Raw genomic sequence first — 23,005 nt, forward strand, 5'->3', positions numbered from 1 at the left:
TTATCAATTGGAGTTTTTGTCTTCTTCTTCTCTTTTGCTTCTGTTTCCTACTGGTCCTATTTATGTGCAGATGATTTCTTTTTGTTATATGATGTTCCTTCCCTGTGATTGCTATTTTGTGCATTCTGTTCACTACCATGTTTATCATTTTTTGTTGAAGCCTTTGTTGGAGATTGATAGTTGTCTGCTGCTACTAATTCTTTGTTTACCACCTGCTTCTGATCATACCCCTCAATGTTATCAGGTAGTTTATCATCAACACTCATAGCTTCCTCAAGTGGCTTATCGTCAGGTGGTCTCTCTTCTGGCACTATGTGAGTACACTCAACTTCAGAATTATTCATACTTTCAAATTCCTCTTGTCACGACCCAAACCGGAGGGCCGCAACTGACACTCGAGACCCTACTCAGCTGAGTGCCATAATACCATTCTATTTATAACTCACAACTTTTTGTGAACCTTTAAATCATGAAATGACGCCCTCGTCAAGTAAAAGATGAAAACTTTTTTAATAGAACTCTTTCATCAAGTCAGGGACTTCTCTCTTATCGTTATATCAAAGAAAACCTTTAGTCACAATAAAATATTTAAAACAATGCATATGAACACGTCGACCTGCATGGCCGTTTTACACAACTGTCGACATCTCGACGCACTATCCATAGGACACTATCTGCAAAAGCCTCTAATAAAGACCAAGTTACCACAACATAAGTTGAGATAGGGCCCCAGCATACTCGTAATGCATCTGACTCGAAGACATACATAAGTACTCTGACTCAGCAACAGTCCAAATAGAGGTGGAGTTCACCAATCCAGCTGATAGACATCCTATGGAAAGTGTCCTTTACTCAACTGTCGACACCTGTGTGCCATGAAACACAGCGCCTCCAGCCAAAAGGATGACAGCACGAATAATGTACTGAGTATGTAAGGCAGAACTCAAACAATATATCTTGGCTCGAATGATAAAAGAGTAACAAACTCAATCTGTACCTGTAATCAACACTGCGAATAATGTACGTGCATATGAAATTTTAATGCATCATGAGTATCTATATATAATGCATGCCTTCACCCTGCTCGCAGCCCCTTCGGGCATAATAGCATAATGGCCCTTTCGGGCAGCCCCTTCAGGCATCATAATCATCGTATACCAGCTAATCAAGTAGTTTGCGTATATAACTCCATAGCCCTTTTCCCCTTCCCCATGAAATGATGTCATGCATTTATGTAAATATGCAAATGCATGAAAATATTTGGAAACCATCAAAGGACTCCCTTCGAAGCAACTTTAGTTCAAAACGGGAACTTCTTCTCTTTTCTTAAAAATGGGAACTTCGTCCCCTTTCTTAGAAATGGGAACTTCTTCCCCTTTTCATTTGTCTCCTTCGAGACTCAAAAATCAAATGTGAAATCCATAGGGATAGGCAAACCTTATGAATGTCCCCTTCGGGAATTAGACATCGTCATGAAATCGTACAACTTATGGATGCCCCTTGTCACGACCCGACTAGGGGCCATGACGGGTACCCAGGGCTAACTACCGAGCACCGCTCATTCTACTACTCATCATACTCATTAAGCGTACATTCATTAATCTCACACTTCTAATCATAGGAAAAATCATTTTCATTTGATACATAATTACCTTTATATACATAAGCCCTTCGGCTATCAAAATAATACATATATATATATATATATATATATATACACGGGGGAAATCGTGAGACCATACTACCCACACATACGTATCTACGAGCTTCTACTAGAGTACTAGACATATGGACGGGACAGGACCCCGTCGTGCCAAAACATATATATACACACAATAGTAAATCAGTGGCACCTCCGGAATAATGGAGTTCTCTCAAAAGTCTGCTTATCGGCTTCTATAAATCTGGGTCGCCTCCCTGTCTACCTGTGGGTATGAACACAACGTCCAAAGAAAACGAACGTCAGTACGAATATTGTACTGAGTATGTAAGGCATGAATGAAATGAACATAATAGAGAAGTCATGAGACATAAGATGAAGACATAACCTGCGTAACTTTTAAGGGTGGATGCCTTTTATGCCTATATCATATATATAATCACAGCACATGTGTCATCATAGCGCATACATCATCGTATCATACATATATCAAATACCGTGTCTACTCATACACATTAAAAATCATCCGTATTCGGCCATGTAGTGGCTCGACAATATCACATACATGTCCTCCGGGCTTTTCATACATTTGAATACATATTAGTATCATACCCGACTATATAGGTTCGGTGTCTTACGTACCCAGCTATAATAAAGCTTGGTGTTATGCGTACCTGGCCCTACCAAGGCTCAGTATTGTCCGTACCTGGCCCTACCAAGGCTCAGTGATATCCGTACCCAGCCCTACCAAGGCTCAGTGGTATCCGTACCCAACTGCAGTGGTGCGCGGGCATCATCATGTATATATATATATTCTACCCGGCCATATAAGCTCGAGGTTTCATAATAGCCATACATAGGCGCATATACATAAAAGCCCATAAATATCTTTAGCGTTATCACTATTATCATCATCATCATTATCATCATCACTATCAACATCATCATTGTTACGCCCTATTTTGAACGGGGGTCCAAGATAGTTTGCAACTTCACGGTTCTTCTAACTGGTTTTAAAAGGGTTAGAGTCGCCACCTTAGTTTTTAGGAAAATCAGGAAACCTATATGTATTTGTGTATCTACTCCATTTTAGTCCACAAAACCTATGAGATTCTAGATAAGGGTTTTATTTACCCCGAGGGGAGCCTGCCCGAAGACAGTCCTTAGACTTAGTTTAACTGAACACTAGAGGGGGATTATCTATCTGTTTATCATTATTATTACCTGTTTTTAAAATGTTATGACTTCATGAAAAGATACACTAGGTGATAGTATACTAAGTATATATAGTGTATAAAAATGTATTTATATTAAGTATCAAGTATTCATAAAGAATGTATAGTAAAAAAGAATATACAAAAGAATATAAAGAGAATGTATCTCATAAGTATAAAAGTATATCTGTTAGTACAAAGAGTGTGTGTGTATATATATATATATATATATTAGTGTAAAGAATGTGTAACTACATTAAGAATATAAAAAAAAATGTAAGACTATGTAAAAATAAATATATCTAAGATATAAAGAATGTGTGTCTATGTAATGTGCGTCTATGTATATTAAAAGAATGTATGTATATTAAACATATAAAGAACATATTTCAAGTGTAAAAGAGTGTTACGTCAAATCTAAAATGTATAAAGAATTGTATAACTAGGTATATTAGTGCATAAAGAATGTAAAAAATAATTTACGAATATTCATTGGGGTAAAGATTTTATATAACGAAATTATTCAAAAAAGTGAAGTTTATTTGACTTGTTTCTACCGTTTAGTTAAAAAGAGTGTTTGTTTAATGAATATTCTATCAAAAGAATACGGAACAAAATAATTGTAAAAATTATTAGTAAAAAATAAGTATAAGGAATTGTGGATAAAAATGAGTGAAAATGTGTAACGCCTCTAAAAAATAAAAGATTTGTAAATGGATGACTTAATATTTGCTTAGCGTCAAAATGTGAATTTAACTTAATTAAAAAATGTATTAGTGTACACGAAACAATATAAAATATAAGTTGTATTAAGAGTGTATAAAGAATATAAAATAAAGGATGGATTAGTATTTTTGCCTAATTGTCAAAAATATGAATTTATTTAACAAAGTATTTATACCAAGTCAATTTAATCTAGTTATGAAAGAATTGACGACCTAAGTCTTGCCTAAAGCGAATGACAATTTTAAGTTTAACAAACAAGGCGACAGGGAAATAAATATATCAACCCGTCATTCCAAAAATAAGGTTTCCACTATACTATGAGTTTATGTTTTGTACAGTTATAAACAAAAATGCGGAAAGTAAATACAAACAGTGATTCGATGAAGTCTTCGGGTTCCTTCCGAGTGTCGTCTTCGGGATGTATCTCCGGGTACCTGTATAAAAACTTAGTAAAAGTGTTAGTAAGAGAATAAATAACTATCTAATGAATTAAAGAAATGATAAATAAACTTAAAATAAAAACTCGTCTTTTGTACATGGGATGCCTTGGAAATCGACGAAAATTTCTTCATCGGCCATTTGGATTTGGTATTCTCCAAATGAGTTTGAATAAATAGTAAAAAGTATAAAAGTGTCGTTGGCCACCGGGATTATTTTTCGGGCACAAAACAAACATTTATTTTAGGAAAAAAAAAAGAATGTTAAAAGTAGTCTAAAAATGCACAGTAACTTGGCAGCACAAACATAAAGATGAGATGCAGTTCGTCGGCAAAATGTAGCCATTAAACTAGCATGAAAAGGTCCAAAACAAACTTAGAACAAAGCAGCGAGCAAGAGCCGAAGTCGAAGCTCGGCGAGAACATAATAGTGAACACAGTAGCTTCAACGATAACGAAAATTCGCCGGAGATTAAAGATCAGGCCAAACATCTAGAATCTAGCACACCAATAAGAGATTGTACGAGTGAGAACGAAAAAAACAATAACAGAGTATAAAGGTCATCGTCGGAGCTTTGTTTTCCTCAGCCAGCTCCATATTTCCAGCGTAAATCAGTGGAGAAAATGATATGGCAATACAAACACATATATACACAAAATACACGGAACGGAAAGAGGTCACAAGCCATGTCGTGATTCCGTCTAGATTTGTACGTTTTCTGGTGGAAAACCTCAAAAATCAGAAACTCGAAAGATGAAAATATGAGAGCAAAGGAGCGTGTGGGAGCAACAACTGGTGGGGTCGTGGTTACTTGCTGCTCCGGTTCACTGGAGCAGCGAAGAAGACGAAGGGGGTTGTTTTGGTGTCGTTTGGTTCGTGGGTGCATTGTGGTGGTAATGTCAAGCTCGTTGGAGTTGGCCGACATCAATGGAGTTCGCCAGTGATGGTGAAGGGAGTGGTTTGGTTGCTAGTTGCTCCGGTTTACCAGAGCAGCGAAGGAGACGAGGACGAGAGGGGAAGATGAAATGGTGGGTTGGCTGTTTGTTAGTGTTGTTGAGATGGTGGCGGTTTTGTGGTGGTTTGCGGCTGAGCTATGATGGGGGTTCTGCCGGAGTTGGCAGTGGAGTTGTGGAGAAGATGAACTCCTTTGGAGGGTTTCTTTTAGAGAGAAAACATGAAAAAATGGGAAACAAAAATCTGAAAATTTGTGGAAGACAAAGGATGAAAAATAAAATTAAACCCCTCCCTTTTCTTATAATATCAATGAACACCCTCTTTTGTCCAAAAAATAAAAGAATGCACCCCCTTGTCCCCTTTACCTCTTTTTAACTATTGTTTAAAAATGTATTAACCAATGGATCAAGAACCCAACCCATCACTTCAAATGTCAACTTTTAAAAAGGTGACAAGACCTTGACTTGATCGAATTTTTGCTCTGCGTTTAAAAATTAATTGCTCCGATTCTCTCTGCACTGACGGACTGTACTAAAATATAGTTAATTAATACATGTGTAAGTATAAAATGTAATTAGTATAAGATATGAAAATGTATCGCTATAAAATCAAGAAATAATTATTAATTGCACAAAAAATATTAGTATTACGCTGTACATGTGCAAAATAATGATTCTTGGAAAATGACAATAAATTGATAAAACTCAACTTGAAGAAACTAACTCAACTGGAAAATGACAATAAATTGAAAATGACAATAAATGACAATAATTAATAATGAGTGTACACCATGAACAACATCAAGGGATCGAAAGTAGGATCATTAACTTCATGAACATCATATCTTGCTTTAAAATCTCTAGGCTTAAACTTATCATCATTATTATCGTATTCATGATATATGTCTCATCTTTATCTCATAAGAAGCTCTTTATCAACTTTAGCTCATAGTTCCCGGAATGTAAGAAAGTCGTAGAGAAGTAGGGACAATACTATCATAGGAATCATATAAGGATCATTAGCTTCATAGGAATATCGTATCATGAGCTTTAGGACTTCTAGATTTAGATTCATCATCGGTATTTTCATGCTCGTAACGTATCTCTTTTCTTTATCTCGTATGAAGCTCTTTATACTCGTAGATTCATAATTCCCGATATGTAGAAAGATCATGGAAAGATGGGAGGATTCATACCATAAGAGTCATGCCTTAGAAAGAAATGACTAGCCTTACATACCTCTTTCGTTTAATAATTTTCGTCGCTTGATTGTTCTCCTTCAATGCTCACGTTTCTACCTTCAAGAGAATTCGCATTCACATTAGCTAATCGGTTATATGAACGTGCTTACTAAAGCTAGAGAAAATTGGACAGCATTTCCTTTGTTTATACAACCTTCCCCATATTGTATATCAACTCTCAAACATTTGTAATAACGTTCACAATATCATAACCAACAATCTTTATTCATCTACATTACCCTCATTTCACAATTCCACTTCAATTCATCCATAATCATGGTCATAGTATACTAGTACGTTTTCTCACATATAATGCTTATCCCATGTCCTTAATATCATTTATAACATAACCATATCACAACACATCAACAATCATGACTCAATTCAAGCTATTACTCAAAATGACACTATTCCCACATTCATGACCCATTTTTCTATATCCTTATACAATCCAAGTGTTTCAACTTTCAAATACCTTAAACAACATGGAAATACCATAAATCTTACCTTAGATGGTGTAGGAATGAACCTTGGGTGGAAACTTGTTATATCCCGTATTTTTGAACGTCAGATTATTTGCTGAGGTGGGGCCCACACATCGAGATTTTTTTTTTGGGACATCTGAAAAGTCATATGAATCACATATGTGAAGTTAAACACAACTCAAGAAGGACCCTTGGGCCAAATCAAAGTGGAAGTCCTCCAAACGAATATTTTTAAGAAAACGTTTTCGGGTGATCTGACTTTTAGGGGCAAAAACGGTATTATAAGTTTGGAATTTGGAAAAATACCAAGAAATAGAAGTTGTAGATAATTGAATTATCTTTCCAACCATAGGTCATGGGTTCTCAGGTGACGTCGGTGCAAGGAGATATGGACGTTTTAAGGTCGAAAGGTCAGTGGGCTAGGCCCAACTCGGGATCAACCGAGTTGGCCCAAAAAAATAAAAAAACGAATTTAGGCCCAAAAGTGAGGGTGGCCGGCCATACCTGGCCCAACCCATGTCACTTAATTAATTTTTCATGTGATAAATAAGACTAGAAGGGATCATTAGTCTTAGAAACTTCAAGAAAATTTGAGAAAGAGAAAAACAACAAAAAGAAGAACAAAAGCTTAAAGGCCATACGGCCATAGCTTGCAAAATTTTGCCCTTTGAAATCTTTCTCCAAAAATTATTTTCTTGTGGTATTTCTACTAATTCAAGGGTCCTTTACAACTTGATGTAATTATTTTGGAAGAAAGAGCACTTGTTTCTTCAAGTTGACAACTTGGTCAAGTGAAGAAGATTGTAGAAAAAGGTAAGAATTAATCCCTTTTTATTATGTTATGAAGGTTGGTTTATGTTGTAGTATGTAGAAATGAGTAGAATTTATGGAAATATGGAAGTTTACAAAGTGGGTGTGCATATATGTAAGTGGACATATATGTATATTGTTGTATAAATAATATGAGTTGAATTTTATGTTGTATTCTAGTTGTGGTTATGGTGAAATTTATATTGGAAATGGAAGAAAATGGTTCAAGTTGGCATGGAAAATTATTGGAAATAGTTATAGGAAATTATGTGATTTTAATGAAGTTTTTATGTAATTATGGAAGTGGAGTTTTAAATGTGAATTATTATGTTAGTTGGTGAATTTGGAAGGATAATAGTCCATATTGGCATGAAAGATTGGTTGTTAAGTGGTTATGAGAAGTTTTGTGATTTTATGGTAGATTTATGTAATTATGAAAATGAAATTATTAAGGTGCAAATTATGATTATGGTTGATGAAATTGGAAGATGGAAATATGTTATGAATATGTAGATTGAAGATTTAAAGTTTTGGATGGATTATGGTTTTGGTGAAAAGTTTGTATATTTTGTATATCTTGTGAATATTTGGTAGAAATGATATGAAATGCTTCCGAATTAGATTGTAATGATCTTGATTAGTAATGAATGTAAAAACATTGAGATTGGTTTGGAAATGTGAAGTTGGAACGAAAGCTATTGCATTATGTTGGAAAGAAGACTAGTTGTGTTATATTGTGTTTTGTAGTCATGGTTGTTGTCATTGTGTTGATAGTTTGGTCGGGTTGAATTCCCGGATTGTTGTTGATTAAAAATTAGCTAAGTTGAATTTTGGGGATGGTGTATTTATAGGGGAGATGCTGCCCAAATTTTTGTAGACAAGTATTGGTTAAGATTGAAATCTTAAAGCCTTACAATTAACATTTGGTAATTGTGACCAAATTGTAGATTTTGGCGAACTTGAAACTTGATTTTGGAGACGTGTATGAATCGGAAAAGGTATGTAAGGCTTCACCCTTCCTTCTATGGCATGTCTTAAACGTAATAAGTTGGGTACGAGCCTCGGGGACAACTCTATTTCCCGGAATCCGCACTTAAAGTTTCCCCTTTTTCATTCAGTAGAATTGAATTAGAAATTGTGTAAAATATTGGAAAAATTGCCTAAACATCTAGAACTTGCACAAATAGGACCCGACTACCTTAAAACTCTCACAAGTGACGTCATGAAATGTAACGTATATAAATCGTGTACGCCACCTCATTTGACCCGAGGTGGGCCCGTTATTCCCGGATTTTCTTAATTGTTTCGTTTATCGAACGATAAGTATATGTACATGTATATGGGGAAGATTGGGAAAGAGAAGGCGTTATAGACGCATAGCCACCTGATCAGTTGGAGTATGGTACATGATATCGTCCCGGACGCGGGATGCCCGGACGCGGGATATATGGTTAAATGGATCGGAGCCGACGCCTCGGCAATATGATATGTTCTATGTTATATATATATGAAAAGAAATGTTTTCCAAGAAAGCAAAGTATTATATGCATATGGATCGGGCTGCACTCCGCCAACGTGCACTTATATGTACAGGTTATGTTTCTACTTCATGACATGCGCTATATCTCTTTTATGTTATTATTCATGCCTTACATACTCGGTACATTACTCGTACTGACGTCCCTTCTTGTGGACGCTGCGTTTCATGCCGCGCAGGTCAACAGGTAGACAGATTTGACTCTTAGAAGCTCCATCAGCAGTACTGTGGCAGCGCTCCAGTTGTTCCGGAGCCTCAGTTTCTTGGTACTACTTTTGTGTACATATTCGGGCACGGTAGAACCGGTCCTTCTTGTATATGTAGATGTACTTTGTTTAGAGGCTCGTAGACAGATATGTACAGTCAGATGTTTTGTACTTTTGTGGTCCTCGTCGTTGTATAATGTGCTAGCAAAGTTTATAAGTCCATGTCTACAATTATGCCATTAATGTTAGCGTTAAGCAACAGAAAAAAAAAAGATACGGTATAGTCTATACGGACCACCTAGTAGTAAAAGTACGATACGAGATAAGGGGTGCTCGGTACAAGTATCGGGTACCCGTCGCGGCCCCTAGTTGGGTCGTGACAAAACTCCTCACTTGAGCAAAACCCTAGTTTCACCTTCACTTGGATTCCTTGCCTTGGATGAACTTTAATGGGTTTCTTACACTTGGTTCACTTAGTTTGATGTAGTTGATCACTAATATCCCTTGAATTCTTGTAGGAGAAGTGTAGAGAGATGTTTTAGAGAGAAGGGGAGTGAAGGGAAATGAAATGAAATGAAATAAGACTTGGACCCTTATTAATAATACTTAAATCTGTCCCGATCCATTTCTACAGACCAACATACGGTCTGTATAAATTATACTGACCGTATGTCTGGCCGTAGATTTGGTCCAGAGAGGGATGCTAATCTGGGCTGATTATACGGTTGAACATACATCCCGTATGTTTTATACGGCCAGTATGTTTGGCCGTATAATGCCCAGTTTTCCGAAGTTCGTTCTCGTCGACTCGTTTGATCTCCAATCCTTATGAACCTCCTTAGCACTTGTTTATCACCTCATTAACAATCTAAGGGACGCTATAACTCTTCTCCAAAGCATCATTAAATCATCATTAACTCGTTACTCATAAATCCTTTCCGATACATAACGTATGCCTTGCCTTCCTTAACAACTTCCGTCTCCTACTTCACATGTCTTTGAAATCTCATTTAGAATCATCAAATGTTATTTCTTACTTATCAAAACGTCGTATACGTCGCGCCCTTCGTCAGTCTATTCACTGTGCATGAACGAAAATTTTCCGAGGTGTAACACCCATTCGGGCTTAAGAAGTCAAGGAACTCAGGATATCCTACATCTAGGAGTGGATTCATTACAGATATCATTACGCTTCGTGCTTGTCATATATCATGCCAAAATGAAGGAAAGGATAGCCTTAACATACCCGGATAATCTCCTTCTCAATCCACAATAAAGCTTAACATAATCCTCTTGCGTCTACAACAAGTGAAATGATACTGTCATCAACAAACAGTGTCGCAACTATCATATCTTGCTAATATTATAATATTCGAAAAATCGGGCAGTACCTCTCCTATTTATACTACATCCCAAAGACCACTAAAGGTCATCAAACAACCCAACAACAACAACAACAATCAACAATAGCAATAACTACAATATAATCCAATGTAACCCTCTTTGATTACTTTAAGAATCATATCGAGCGACAAGCTCGTTTAACAAATAACTAACGTCATCCAAACCCAACTCCCCTCTCATAATTCAGTCCGCACCCTACATAACAGAATGCATAGATTTACCATATCATATTTAGCTCAAAATATCCTTAAATGTATTCCAAAACAATCCATACTCCTACGCCTCATCCTTTACTTTCTATTCGTAGATTTCATATATTTTCTTCTCCATTTTTCCAACTAAAACATGAATATTCCCAATAATCGTAGGGACAATATATTCAGGTTATAATCCACAACTTACAACCATTAGACGTCATATTTAAACATTCAAAACAGTGGCTTAACTTAACTTATTTCGATGTAGTCTTGCGGTGTTTAGCCTCAAACAAATTTATCAATATCAATTTAAGCTAACACACGACCAAAGGGGTGTTATACATACCTTAAGCAGTGCATACAACCCAATAATCACGGCTGCATTAGTTCCACTTTACCCTCAATCACTAGACAACACCATAGGTTTGCTACTCTTGTAGTCTCTAACTTTCTTGATGGAAGATTGGGTTGTTTTTAATTGATTTGAGGTGAAATTTTGTGGGTGGAGGTTGGGGAAATATTCTAGAGGTTTGGGGAAAGATTCTAGAGGCGTTTGGATGAAAAATAAGGGGTAAAACCACTTTTTAAGCTTCTAGAGTCGGTTCGGGTACTGTAGCACCAGGTTATTGTAGCAGGGGCGGTTACTGTAGCACGCGTTTCTGCTCTGTCATCCTAACTTGTAACGTCTATAATTCTCTACTTCGATGTCATATCGACAAGAGGTTTGTTGCGTTGAAAACTCGACTGGACTAACTTCATTTTAGACTTTTGAATCACCTTAAAACTCCTAATATACTAGGAGATATACCCCTCCAAAATTGGCCTAAAAATTCTGTCCAAAATTGTACCAATTGTTCCAAATTTTCGACAACTTATTTTCTTCGATTTGCTTGATCCCGGAATCTCCTCGGACTCTCCATACATGATATTTATCATTAATTATACTTGATGAGGGTCATTTCCTTTGGTTCCAAAGTTGTCCTTCCCGATTACGACTTTCAAGATCATAATTCATCCTTTACTTATACAATATACTCAATAACGCTTCGTTTCTCATAATCCAAAGTTGTTTTACTTAGCCATAGCTCGATATACTTACGTTCAAATTTAATAAGTGCTTCTCCGAAAGTGCGGGGTGTAACACCTCTAGTACTATGTCCTGCTGTTGAATGTTCTCATTAGAATTACCAACCACTCCCTTGGAATTAGCACTATCAAATATAGTTATATTTCCCCTTGTGGAACCTATTTTATCTTGTTCACTTCTTCTTGTTTCCCCCTGACCTTGCTGATGTTTCTGTGAGTGCTCTTCCTGTTGTACTCTCACCATGTTATGATCTTGTTCTTGCTCTTTATTTTTGACTCCACTCTCCTTGTTCTTTTGCTTGCCAAAAGAGGCATCTACCTAAGGTTTTGTTGTTTTTTCTGCTAGGTTGCTATCCTAATTGTGTTGCTCCTCTTTTTCAAGATTCTCCAATGTGTTGAACTTGTTATTTTCAGCTTTCTTGGTGTTATTGCCTTTATCATTGCTCTGTCTCTTCTCCCCTTGTCCTTCTTCCTCTTGAAAATTTTTGTTACTTGCTTTGTTCTTCTTATTCTGCACCCCATTCTATTGCTTGTGGTCCTTCATATTTCCCACTGTTTTTATGATTTTAACACCTTTGTTGCATGTTGTTTTTGCTCCTCATGTTTTTTCCTTTTTCCTTTGTTGTCCAGGCCCTCTGTTGCTTTGCTGTGCTGTTGCTTCTCAGATGTTATGGGCTCTGCAGCTGTATTATGTTGTTGCTCCATTACTTTTGGCTTGTTATTTTGTTCTTCTCCTTGTTCCTTCTCCTCCCCATTCTCTTTCTTTGGTCTGTATTCTGAGTAAATGCTCCAACATCCGGACATGTCATGTTCTTGTAATTTGCAATTGTCCGGACCCGACAAGGGGGCCATGACGGGTACCCGGAGTTGACTACCGAGCACCACTCATTAGACTATTCATCATACTCAACCTGAACATATATAAACCCCAAAGCTATACATAGATTTACATAAGCCCGTACGGCTACAAAAATGATATACAAAAATGTACACCAACATCATCATGGGCCACCATTTACCCACACGTACGTATCTACGAACCTCTACTAGAGTACTAGACATAAGGACGGGACAAGATCCCGTCGTGCCCAAATGTATACAAAAAATAATATATCAAAAATAGCACCTCCGGAATAATGGAGTGCTCCTGTGAGTCTGCTGATCAACACCTACGAATCTGGGCCACCTTCCTGTCTACCTGTGGGCATGAACACAGCGTCCAAAAAGAAAGGACGTCAGTACGAGTATTGTACTGAGTATATAAGGCATGAATAATACTAACATAATAGAGAAATAATGGAACATGAGGTGGAGATACAACCTGCTTAACCTTCAAGAGAGCACACATGTTATACATATTACATATACCAACATATCACATATACCATCATCGTTTGTTGACACCCAATTTTGGCCCTCTTTTTTTTCGTTTAATTAATTTCACTATGCTTCTCAGTCCTGAAAATTCGCCAGAATGAGTTTGGAATATTTTCATTAATTATTACGCTATTTTTCGAGATATATTTCTCTAAAGTTAAGAATATTTTTATTTAAAAATTACCAAACATCATATTTTTATAATTAAAAATTACTAAACAACATTCTTTACAATTAAATCACTCAAAAAAAAATATAGTGTTGATATCCCTATATCGATATTAGCGTTGGCATTTCTCCTTTAATGCTATTTCTTACTATATTAATCATCTTTTACTCTATTTTAAAACATAATACGCATATTAAATACTCGTATTGCAATTTACATAGGTATACATTTTGTGGGAATTAATTAGGACCAAGGAGCATATTTTAATTAATTGATTGAAGTAAGAAGGGATGAGAAAATAATTCATCTACCTAAAATATTGGGCCAAATCCTATTCCTATCCTACAAAATCTGTGGCCCAAAAACGTTCAGCCCAATTCCTCACCGCCCCAGCCCAAAATCCCCCCGACCCGGGCCCAAATCCTAAGTCCCTAAATCAGTAACCAAATAAAAATTAACCAAACCAACCCCTCTTTCATCTCTAACCAAACAGTCCCCTTTCAACGTTAACCTTCAACCCAACAACGTTCCTCTCACCTCTCTCTCGTCCACATCGCCGCCACGCCACCTCCCATCACGTCACCTCACCACCACCACGCCCATATCCCACAAAATCCGCTACCTACACCCCTCTTCTCCTTTCTCACACTCCATCTCTGAAGCTTGCAGGCTCCATGTGCGATTTCAGCGGATTTCATGGTGAGTCCCATCCCTATTTTCATCATCTCATCTGTTGAAAATATCTCCCAAAATTTCCCCCTTTTCCCTTATTTTTGAATTTCGAATTCTTGCTTCTTTGTGGAGCTGTTGAAACCCTTCGTTGTTACCTATAAATAGAAGCCCTTAGTGAGCTATTTAGGACAAGGTTCAAGTGTTGGAAATCCCTCTTGAATAACCCCAAACAAAAAATCTCATCTGTTTTCATCAAGTTTTTCATAAAAAAAAAAAAAAAAACTTTTTTTTACTCTTAAGTTGCTGGTCTCAAAAATTCTCTTTTAAACTCTAATTTTGTTTTGTCAAATTCTTGGTGTTTCTCGGCTAAACAAGCTCTTCAAGAGGATTCGGAGACTCGACGACGATAGTAGCCTCAGTTCGCTGTCACAAAGAAGGTAATCGCATTCGTCCTATCTTCGTCTTTAATTTAGTAGAAGTGGAAATGTAGTCGTTCAAGTATTTCTTGTCGTTTATTTGGTTTAGTTGGCTGCTGGAATATGTATTCTCCTCGTTTGTTATAAAATAGCGTAAAAACAACTAATTTCGTCGAATATGTGTTTAACTCCCATCGCCCCGTCGCTGCTCGGGAAAAAGGCAACATTCATCTCCTCTTTCATTTCCTGTTCACTGTTTTAGGCTTAGGAAATGTTTATTAATTATTTGGTTGTTTGCTGGTTTAGTTGGAAGTAATTAATTAAATTTATGTGATTAGTTGGTCGTCGTCATTAGCTTGCCGCTATTATTAGTTTGATTGTCACTATCAATAACGTCTTTATTGTGTTGTCAACTTGTTAATGCTGATCAGCTTTAAATAGGCTTTTAACTCTTTGTTTAGTTTCAACAAATCTGTTGTAGGCTAAGCTTTATTTGAATCATATCTTCAAACCTCTTCCCTCACTTTTTAGTCCTGTTTTCAGCCTGTTGTTGTTAGATATCTACAGCTCATTTTGTGTTTCTCTCTATAGGTCGTCTTACAGTCCAAAAATGTAGGAATTAACCTAAATTAGTAATCTTTGTTATTTTAGCATATCGTTACATCTGTCCATTAGAGTCTAGTTATCAGTTTGGGGCTAACTATTTCATTATAAGTGAATCAGGTTACTAGTTTAGTAATTTTCCTCTTCTTTCCATTTCTTTCAATTCTACTTTTCTATACTTGCTTTAGCATGTTTAACATTGGGATTCCTGTTTGTTTGGATTCAATTGTAGTTAGCAAAGCTGTTGTCATGGCTGTTTCTGCAGTTACTAGTGTTGCTTAATTATTTGATCTTAGAAATCATGATCTGCACTTTGGAATAACAGAGGTCATGGATCAGTAGGACCCAAAGTTAAGTAAGTCCAAAGTTAACTGATTGCCTGTTTGATTGATCATTGAGAAAAGAAAAAATATGCTTTGTTGAGTTATAATGTATCCTTGTTTCTCTTTAAGGATGTGGGAAAGCAATTTGGTAGAGCTCATTGTATGGTTAATTTTAGCACTGTCCACTCCCATCTTAAATTCAACTTGTGTTTCAAGTTCATTCCAAGCAATGGATAGGTTCAATCATTAGTTTAGTAATTTTCCTTTTGGTTTAATGTTCTATGGAGTTCTTCCTATTTTCAAGGTTATGTGGCTTAGCTTTGGTTTTAGTATAGTCTGAATAAGAAATATTAGTCTATCTAATTCTTTAAATGTTTAAACTAGGAGTAGAGAACTGCATTTCCTAGCGTGTTGGATCAGTTCAAAAAATAGAAGGCAATGGTTAACTTGTACTCAGATTTCAATTCATTTCAAAGTAATAGCTTTGGTTTTCTCTAGATTTTCCCTTTTTTTAAGTCAATAACCCCTTTTGTAGTAATCTGCTTTTATTTTCTAGAATCAGTTCTTTCTCATGCATGTTAAGTGTTTTTAAACTAAAAGCCGTTTTAGAATATATTTTTTTAGGTCCAAAAGTGTTCTTTCTATTCTCAAAGAGATGCCTATGTTGAACCAGAGATATTTTTGTTTTGACCTTAACGAGATTTTACTTCAAATCTCACTCCCAGGCCCTTTCTCTTTGAAATCTGAGCTTTAAATCTTTCACATATTTGTCTTCAAACTCAATAAAGTATTTTCAAATAGTTGCCGTTCTATCTAACCTTGTTTCTTCACATTTCATGGGTAGTTCATGATTTTCCCATAACGAATTTGCTACAAGAAACTTATTATCATTGCTACTTGAATTGAGTGGAATACATGTGTGAAGTATTGTTGATTGTAGTTCAGCCTATTTACTTAATTGTATGGTATAAAATGTGCAAGATATGTCATTTTGTTTGGTATGGCTGTTAGCTTATGTGACTCTCCAGAACATAAACCATCAGTCATCTTCCCTCTCTACTTCCAAACTTCTGATTCGTTTCATTGAACCAAGGTTTTTTTTAGAACTAATCTTTAGCAACGTGGATATGGAGTAGTTAGTTTACTGTTTATTTCTTGTTCGATAAGCTGGTGTCTAAACTCTTTTAAAGGATTCTCTACTGTAAAAGATTAGTGAATCTGTCATAACTTAAGATCCATTAGAATCACATTTTCTTGAAATCTTTTTTCCCTTTTTCAGAACTATTAGAGATTAACTGGTAAACCTGGAAATCCTTGATAATAGAACTAGTTCAATTACACCTTCAGTTTTGAATTCTTCCATGAAAAGATAGTTAGTTGTCGTCATGTAACATTTAAATTCCTATCTTACATAGATTCTTTTTTTTCTCCCTTTTAAAACAGTTATGAGTTAATTACCTTAAATGTTCTAGGAAGAATGCTAGTTGTTGGTTCAGGTGGGAGTTGATCACTTTTAGTATGATTTTTAAATTTGAGGCATGACCTGCGAATAGTGGTATTTAACGAACTAAAGAGAAGTGAGAATGCCAACTTTCTTCTTCGAGGCTTAAACCTGTTTTTCTTGGTGGCTTCAAATGATAGAGCATGACATTGGTAGCGACTTAGAGATCATATCTATAGGTCTAAATAGCCTATGTTCAATCTGAAACAGGACCCTTTTGTTCACATTTGTACAAGTCAATAACTAGGATCATTTTTTTTAGTTGGTTCAGATCTTTTATGATGATGTCACGAAGTTCTGAAGTTTGTTAATGCTCATGTGCAGTGGGTATTTTCAAATCTCCCAGGATATTTATTATAAAAAAGAAATGTTTGAAGAAGTGTCCTTCCTTTACATCTTAGAAAAATAAAAGCACTTCCTTGTGAGAGTATTTTCTTTACTTCTAACTAGTACTTTCCTTCCTGTCATAATTTTCTTAACTCTAATTCTTACTATAATCAGATACCATATGAAATGAACATGTTAGCTTAGTTTGATCCTATACATAGATTCTGTCTACATGATATTTGTGAAGATTTATTAAAGTATATAGTTATATAGATTTTTCTAGCTTATTAATTTTAGTTTGAATGTCGCTTTGGAAATACAGATTCGACTAAATCCATAACTGGCTGCAAAAAAAAAATATTTCTATACTAAGAATATAACCCACAAATACTACGTTCTCTCGTTGTGCCTAATTCGAACGTCATTATTTTGGTGCATAACTTCGCTGCATAAGCTCATTGCATTCTATGACATACATAGCGGCATTTTTGTCTTACATGGGGAAATAGTTGTTTTTTTTCTTTTTCTTTCCTTTCTGCTTTCAGTCCCTTTAAGTGGAAATCTGAAAATATTGATCCTTGTTTAAGTATTGATGGCATCATTAGAAAATAATTGAACCACTCTGTCTATAAGATGATATTTTTTCTTTATTTACGAAATCTGATCTTTGGGACTGATTTTGATTAAGTTAAAGATGAAGTGTTTAAACAATGTGACTCGACAAGTTCTCTTCAAGCAAGAAATAAACTCCCAGATTTCAAATTTAAAGAGTTAATCTTCATCTTCCTTCGACATGGCGCAGTTACAGCTTACCGAGGACATGACCTTAGATAGGAGGGTTTGGAGGACCCATATTAGGGTAGAAGGCTAGTAGATAGTCTCATTACCCTGCCTTATTAATAGTCGCATTATCGTAGTATAATTTCTTGTGCTCTAATTTATGCTATTATGCTATTATCTGTTATTTCCTGTGCTTTGATTATTCTATGTTATCTGTGTCGCTTGCGTTACTTCATTTCCATATCGCTTTGAATCTCTTAGCCGTATCTGACCTCTTTTTATGTTTTTATTGAGTCGAGGGTCTCTCGGAAACAGCCATCCTACCTTGGTAGGAGTAAGGTCTGCGTACACTCTACCCTCCCCAGACCCCACGTTGTGGGATTTCACTGGGTTGTTGTTGTTGTTGTTGTTGTAATCTTCATCTTCCTTGGTTTATGGTTTTTGGGATCTAGTCATATTAGGGACTGTTCTGAAACTTGGCTTTCTAGTCATTTTAAACTGTTTGTAAAATTTAAACCAAAGCATGATATTTTAAGGCAAGCAAGATGCTGCATCTTGAGCCAAAATGCTGCTGCGCGTTAAGGCAACAAATGTCACATTTGATGAAAATGCTCGCTCCTATATGTTGTTTTGGGCTGAGAAGAGCAAAATGTGATCCTAGAGTTTCTGGTGTCCGTTGTTTGTTGTCTCACTAAAGGCTGCTGTTCTCAAAGAGCAGTTGCTACACTCGAGAAAATGGTTTCTGCCCATTTTTTGTTTGATGCACTTTGAGCTGTTGCTGCACTAGGAAGAACAAATACTACATTTTGATATGTTTGTTGCTGCATTTATAAAACAGAAACTGAAACTACACTTTGGCTGTTGTATTAGTTGGTTATTGTTGTGATTTTTAGCCAAGTTTTGGGCAGCTTTAAGGCTCATTAGCTGTTGCTGTTTGGGCTGGCTGATCTCTTTATTTCGAGACCATTGCTGGTGCATTTTTTAGGTCAGTTTTGAGGCCATAATTGCTGCATTTTGCTCGAAGTTTTGAGGCCATTGCTGGTGCATTCAACTCAGTTTAGAGGCCATCATCCCACGGCTGCTGCATCTTTGGCTTCAGCATTTGTTGTCTTGAAACTGTTTTAGAGCAGCTTGCTAGCACTTTTGGTATCTTGCTGAAAATATTTGAACAAACTGTTTTAGAGCAGCTTGCCAGTACTGTTGTCTTGATTCTTTTATCTAGCTCTCATTAATTAAAGTTATATAGATTCCTTTTTCCTTGTTGAGAATTGTTTCTAATCCTTATCTTTATTTTTTCTTTTTTCACGAGGAACCTTGGGAGTATTTGGAGTTATGGCAACTCCGGATTCTACCCATATCAGAGAACAGCCAGTTGTAGGATTTAATTGCTCGTGTCTAGCGTCCCCGTCTTCCTTCCTCTCTTTAAATTTCGTGTCTTCGTGTTATCATATATATACATGTTTATATTCTTGACTAACATTTTTATGGATTGTATTTGTAGCACATTTGTTTCTCGCTTGTGTAGGAACTTATGGAAAAATAGTTAAGTATGATGGTAAATTTAGTCACTACTTTTCCTCTCCCCTTGGATAATTAATCTTGGCTTAGGTGTGTTAGAAATGAAAATTGCCCCTTTTTTTTTATCTTTTGTCTATGCACTGCCAGGTTAAAATGATTTCCGACTAAAGGAAATTAACTGGAAAAAAATAATCCTTTTTGAGTTAATTGCTCAACAAACTAACGTTTCTATTTAAATTTGTTTTAACAAAAATTAGCGATCTAAATAAGGGTTTCAAAAGGGTAAGATGCATATTTCATGGGCAATCATTTTTATTTAATGCTAACATGAGCAGACTCAAATTTTGCAAGTTTAATACAAGGAAACCATATTAGGACCCAAGTATAGTGGTCCAAGTATTTTCAAGAACTACAAGGTATATACTCTACTTTATATACAAAGATCCTATTTTACATTTATGTATACTATATGTACTCTTTTGAAAACAATATATATATTCCTAATACATATAATTTTACATCTTATCTTAATTGCTTTCCTCTATTATGGGTGTACCAACATACTATTTTCATACGCGCATGTCATACTTGTACTATCTTATTCTTTATTAATTCTCTTAGTCGTATTTTCATTATATGTACACATATAGTATCATCGTGTCATCATAACTATTTTTTTTAAGTATTCACCTAGGACATACTATCACCTATCTCATAAAAATATATATCTCCTTATTCTATATTATACATATTATCCTTATATAAAAATGAATGTCATACATATTTTCCTCATGCACACATTAGCATTAACTACTTCCTTTATATATATGCATTTACTCACATAGCTACAATTACGTTAAAAACCCCTTTTTATACAAATAGTTTTGAGAGAGTAGTTTTTTTTTTTTTCCGCAATTTTTTAAATAGGTGATAATAAATAATTAGATAATCCCCCTCAGGGTAAATAAAACCCTTACTTAGAATCTCAAAGGTTTCAAGGACTAAAAATGGAGTTTACAAATGGTTTCCTAATATTTCCTAAAATTAGGTGGCGACTCTGAAAATTTACAAAACTAGAGGAAACATAGTCATAAGTTGTGAACTAGTTTTAACCCGTTAAAAATAGGGCATGACATCGTTAACCCGCGTCCCGGTAACCATCATATGCCGCCCACTAGTGGTGTCATGTCCGGCCCTCGAGGCACGGTGTAATCATAAGCAGCCCGCATTAGTGGTGACATGTCCAGCCATCTAGGCACGGTGGAATCGTATGCAACTCGGCTTCGTGGTGACATGTCCGACCAACAAGGCACGGTGGAATCGTATCATCATATACTCATCATAAACTTATCATAAAGCATGCATTAGAATTCAAACTATATCGGGGTGACGTAAGGTCGAGAACCCCCGATTCCATTATGGAGTAATCATAATCATCATACCTCACCTTGAAGGAACTAACATTATAAGGTGGGTCTAACAATAATGAATACATCAAAGAATCGTATAAGGAGCGTTATAGCTTTGCCTCAAGACATTATTAGATCAACATTAGTTTGGTACTTTACAAAACTCTTCTGAAACACAACGTATACTTCGCCTTTCTCAACGAACTTTCTTCCCTTGCCTCAAACGTCTTTGGAATCTCAATTAGAACCATTAAGTACTGCTTCTTACTTATAGAAACATCATATACTTCTTACCCTACATTAATTTATTTACTATGCAATGAAAGGAAGTTTTTCGAGGTGTAAGAGCAATGAGTGCAATACTTTAGCAAATAGTCATATTGAATTTTCTGCCACTTTGATTGAATTTCTCCAGTATCCTCATCAAGACAATTGATTCTGATTCGCTTGGGCAGGTCCTTCAATTGATCTACCTCCACTTTCACTCGTGCACAAATTGTTCTCGTTTGATTGTTAGTAGCTTTGTCAATCACCAACGAGGTCCCCACTGCTTTGGCCATGGAAAATAGTGATTCTTTATCAAAAAGATTTGTGGGTAACCCTGTAAATGAGATCCATGCTATCCCAGTAGTAGTTTTCTCCTCAGGGTTAAACCATAGATCCCATTTTAATATTCTTAGTGGAAACTATTTGTTATGCACATGTAATTCCCATGCTTTCGACATTAATGTTGCATAATCTTCCAATCGTGAAAGTCTAAGCAATAAATATCTCTCCTCATTGTATCTAATAGTGCAATTCCCTTTAATCTCCAACTGTGTAGCCAGGTTTTTTTTGTAGATAGGCCAGATCTAGTCTTCCATATGAAAACTTTTCCACAACAGCATATTGCAAATTCTGTTTAAGGCAAAGTCGCTCAAACTCTTTCTTAGTCCATGTAATTGTTGGTTCTCCATGCAAGTACGTGATAATTTTGAGTTCAAAGTCATCGGGGGTTTCTTGGTTAGGTGTATTGTTCACTGCCCAATATAATTGGTTAAAGTTGATAATGTTGTATTAGGCAGACCTGTCACCCATGGTGGTTGGCCGCCATGGCCATTCAGATGTTTTAAAAAGTATTTAGGGTTAGGGTATAATTTGGTTAGAGACCTTTTTTTATTTTTTTGGGTATGTTGCCTAATAAGTTTAACTGTACACACTTAGATATACGATACAAAGCAAAGAATTGAAGAAAGGGTTAAGAAATTTCTTATTAAAGTGCGCCAGTCTTTTTCTCCAATGGTGTGATTGATGGTGAACCTAGCTTCCAAGCTTGAAATGTGGCCAAAGATGAGAATAATTTCTTCCAAGTCATGCTCTTATATCTCCCCAATTTTCCCACATCAAAATATGACTAAAACAGCCCCAAATATTCAATTTTGCAGATCTGGCCATTTTTTGCATTTTTAGCCACTTTTTTTGTTTTCTTCAATTTGGCCTCTTTTGACTTGTTTTCACTTGGGTTCTTTCCCGATCACTTCTAAATGACATAAACCTATAAAATAGGAGTAAAACACAGTAATTGCACTATCTTCTCAATTAAATATAGCAAAAATCTAAGATTAAAGAAGAGATAAGTAGGTAAAATACTAACTTATCAATAATTAACCCTTGAGTATACTAATCTGCGAATCATAACCTATAACCTTTCACTCGAAATTCATACTCTAAAAATATGCACTTCTTTGCCCTCGGCTCAAATTTTCCATCCCTCACATGAGCATCAGCAGGATAACCATATATCTGTGAATTCGAATAATCAGCAGGCAAATCGAACCACGCCTTAAAAGGATTTTTTTCACTCAATGGATGAAAATCTATTGACCAAACAACAAGCTGTATTGATTGCTTTAGCCCAAAAATCCTTGCTATTAACACATGAGTGTGAAAGCATGCTTCGTGTCCTATTACAAA

At 35.9% G+C, this 23,005-nt stretch overlaps 1 protein-coding gene and 1 long non-coding RNA gene across 2 annotated transcripts; one reads left to right on the forward strand and one right to left on the reverse strand.

Annotated features, from left to right (window-relative positions):
• Window positions 1–12,312: 12,312 nt before the first annotated feature.
• LOC132611226 (uncharacterized) lies at window positions 12,313–12,761 on the reverse strand. The gene is made up of 2 exons (XM_060325649.1): window positions 12,531–12,761; window positions 12,313–12,468 (listed from the first exon to the last, which is right to left on the reverse strand). Exons 1-2 carry the CDS (start codon window positions 12,759–12,761, stop codon window positions 12,313–12,315), a joined length of 387 nt encoding a protein of 128 aa, XP_060181632.1.
• A 1,218-nt stretch (window positions 12,762–13,979) lies between these two features.
• LOC132634749 (uncharacterized) lies at window positions 13,980–19,751 on the forward strand. Its single transcript, XR_009580328.1, has 2 exons — window positions 13,980–14,202; window positions 14,551–19,751. It is a non-coding gene; the product is annotated as an uncharacterized LOC132634749 (long non-coding RNA).
• The last annotated feature ends 3,254 nt before the right edge of the window (window positions 19,752–23,005 follow it).

The sequence above is a fragment of the Lycium barbarum genome, chromosome 1 (assembly GCF_019175385.1).
Source record: "Lycium barbarum isolate Lr01 chromosome 1, ASM1917538v2, whole genome shotgun sequence".
NCBI lineage: Eukaryota > Viridiplantae > Streptophyta > Magnoliopsida > Solanales > Solanaceae > Lycium > Lycium barbarum.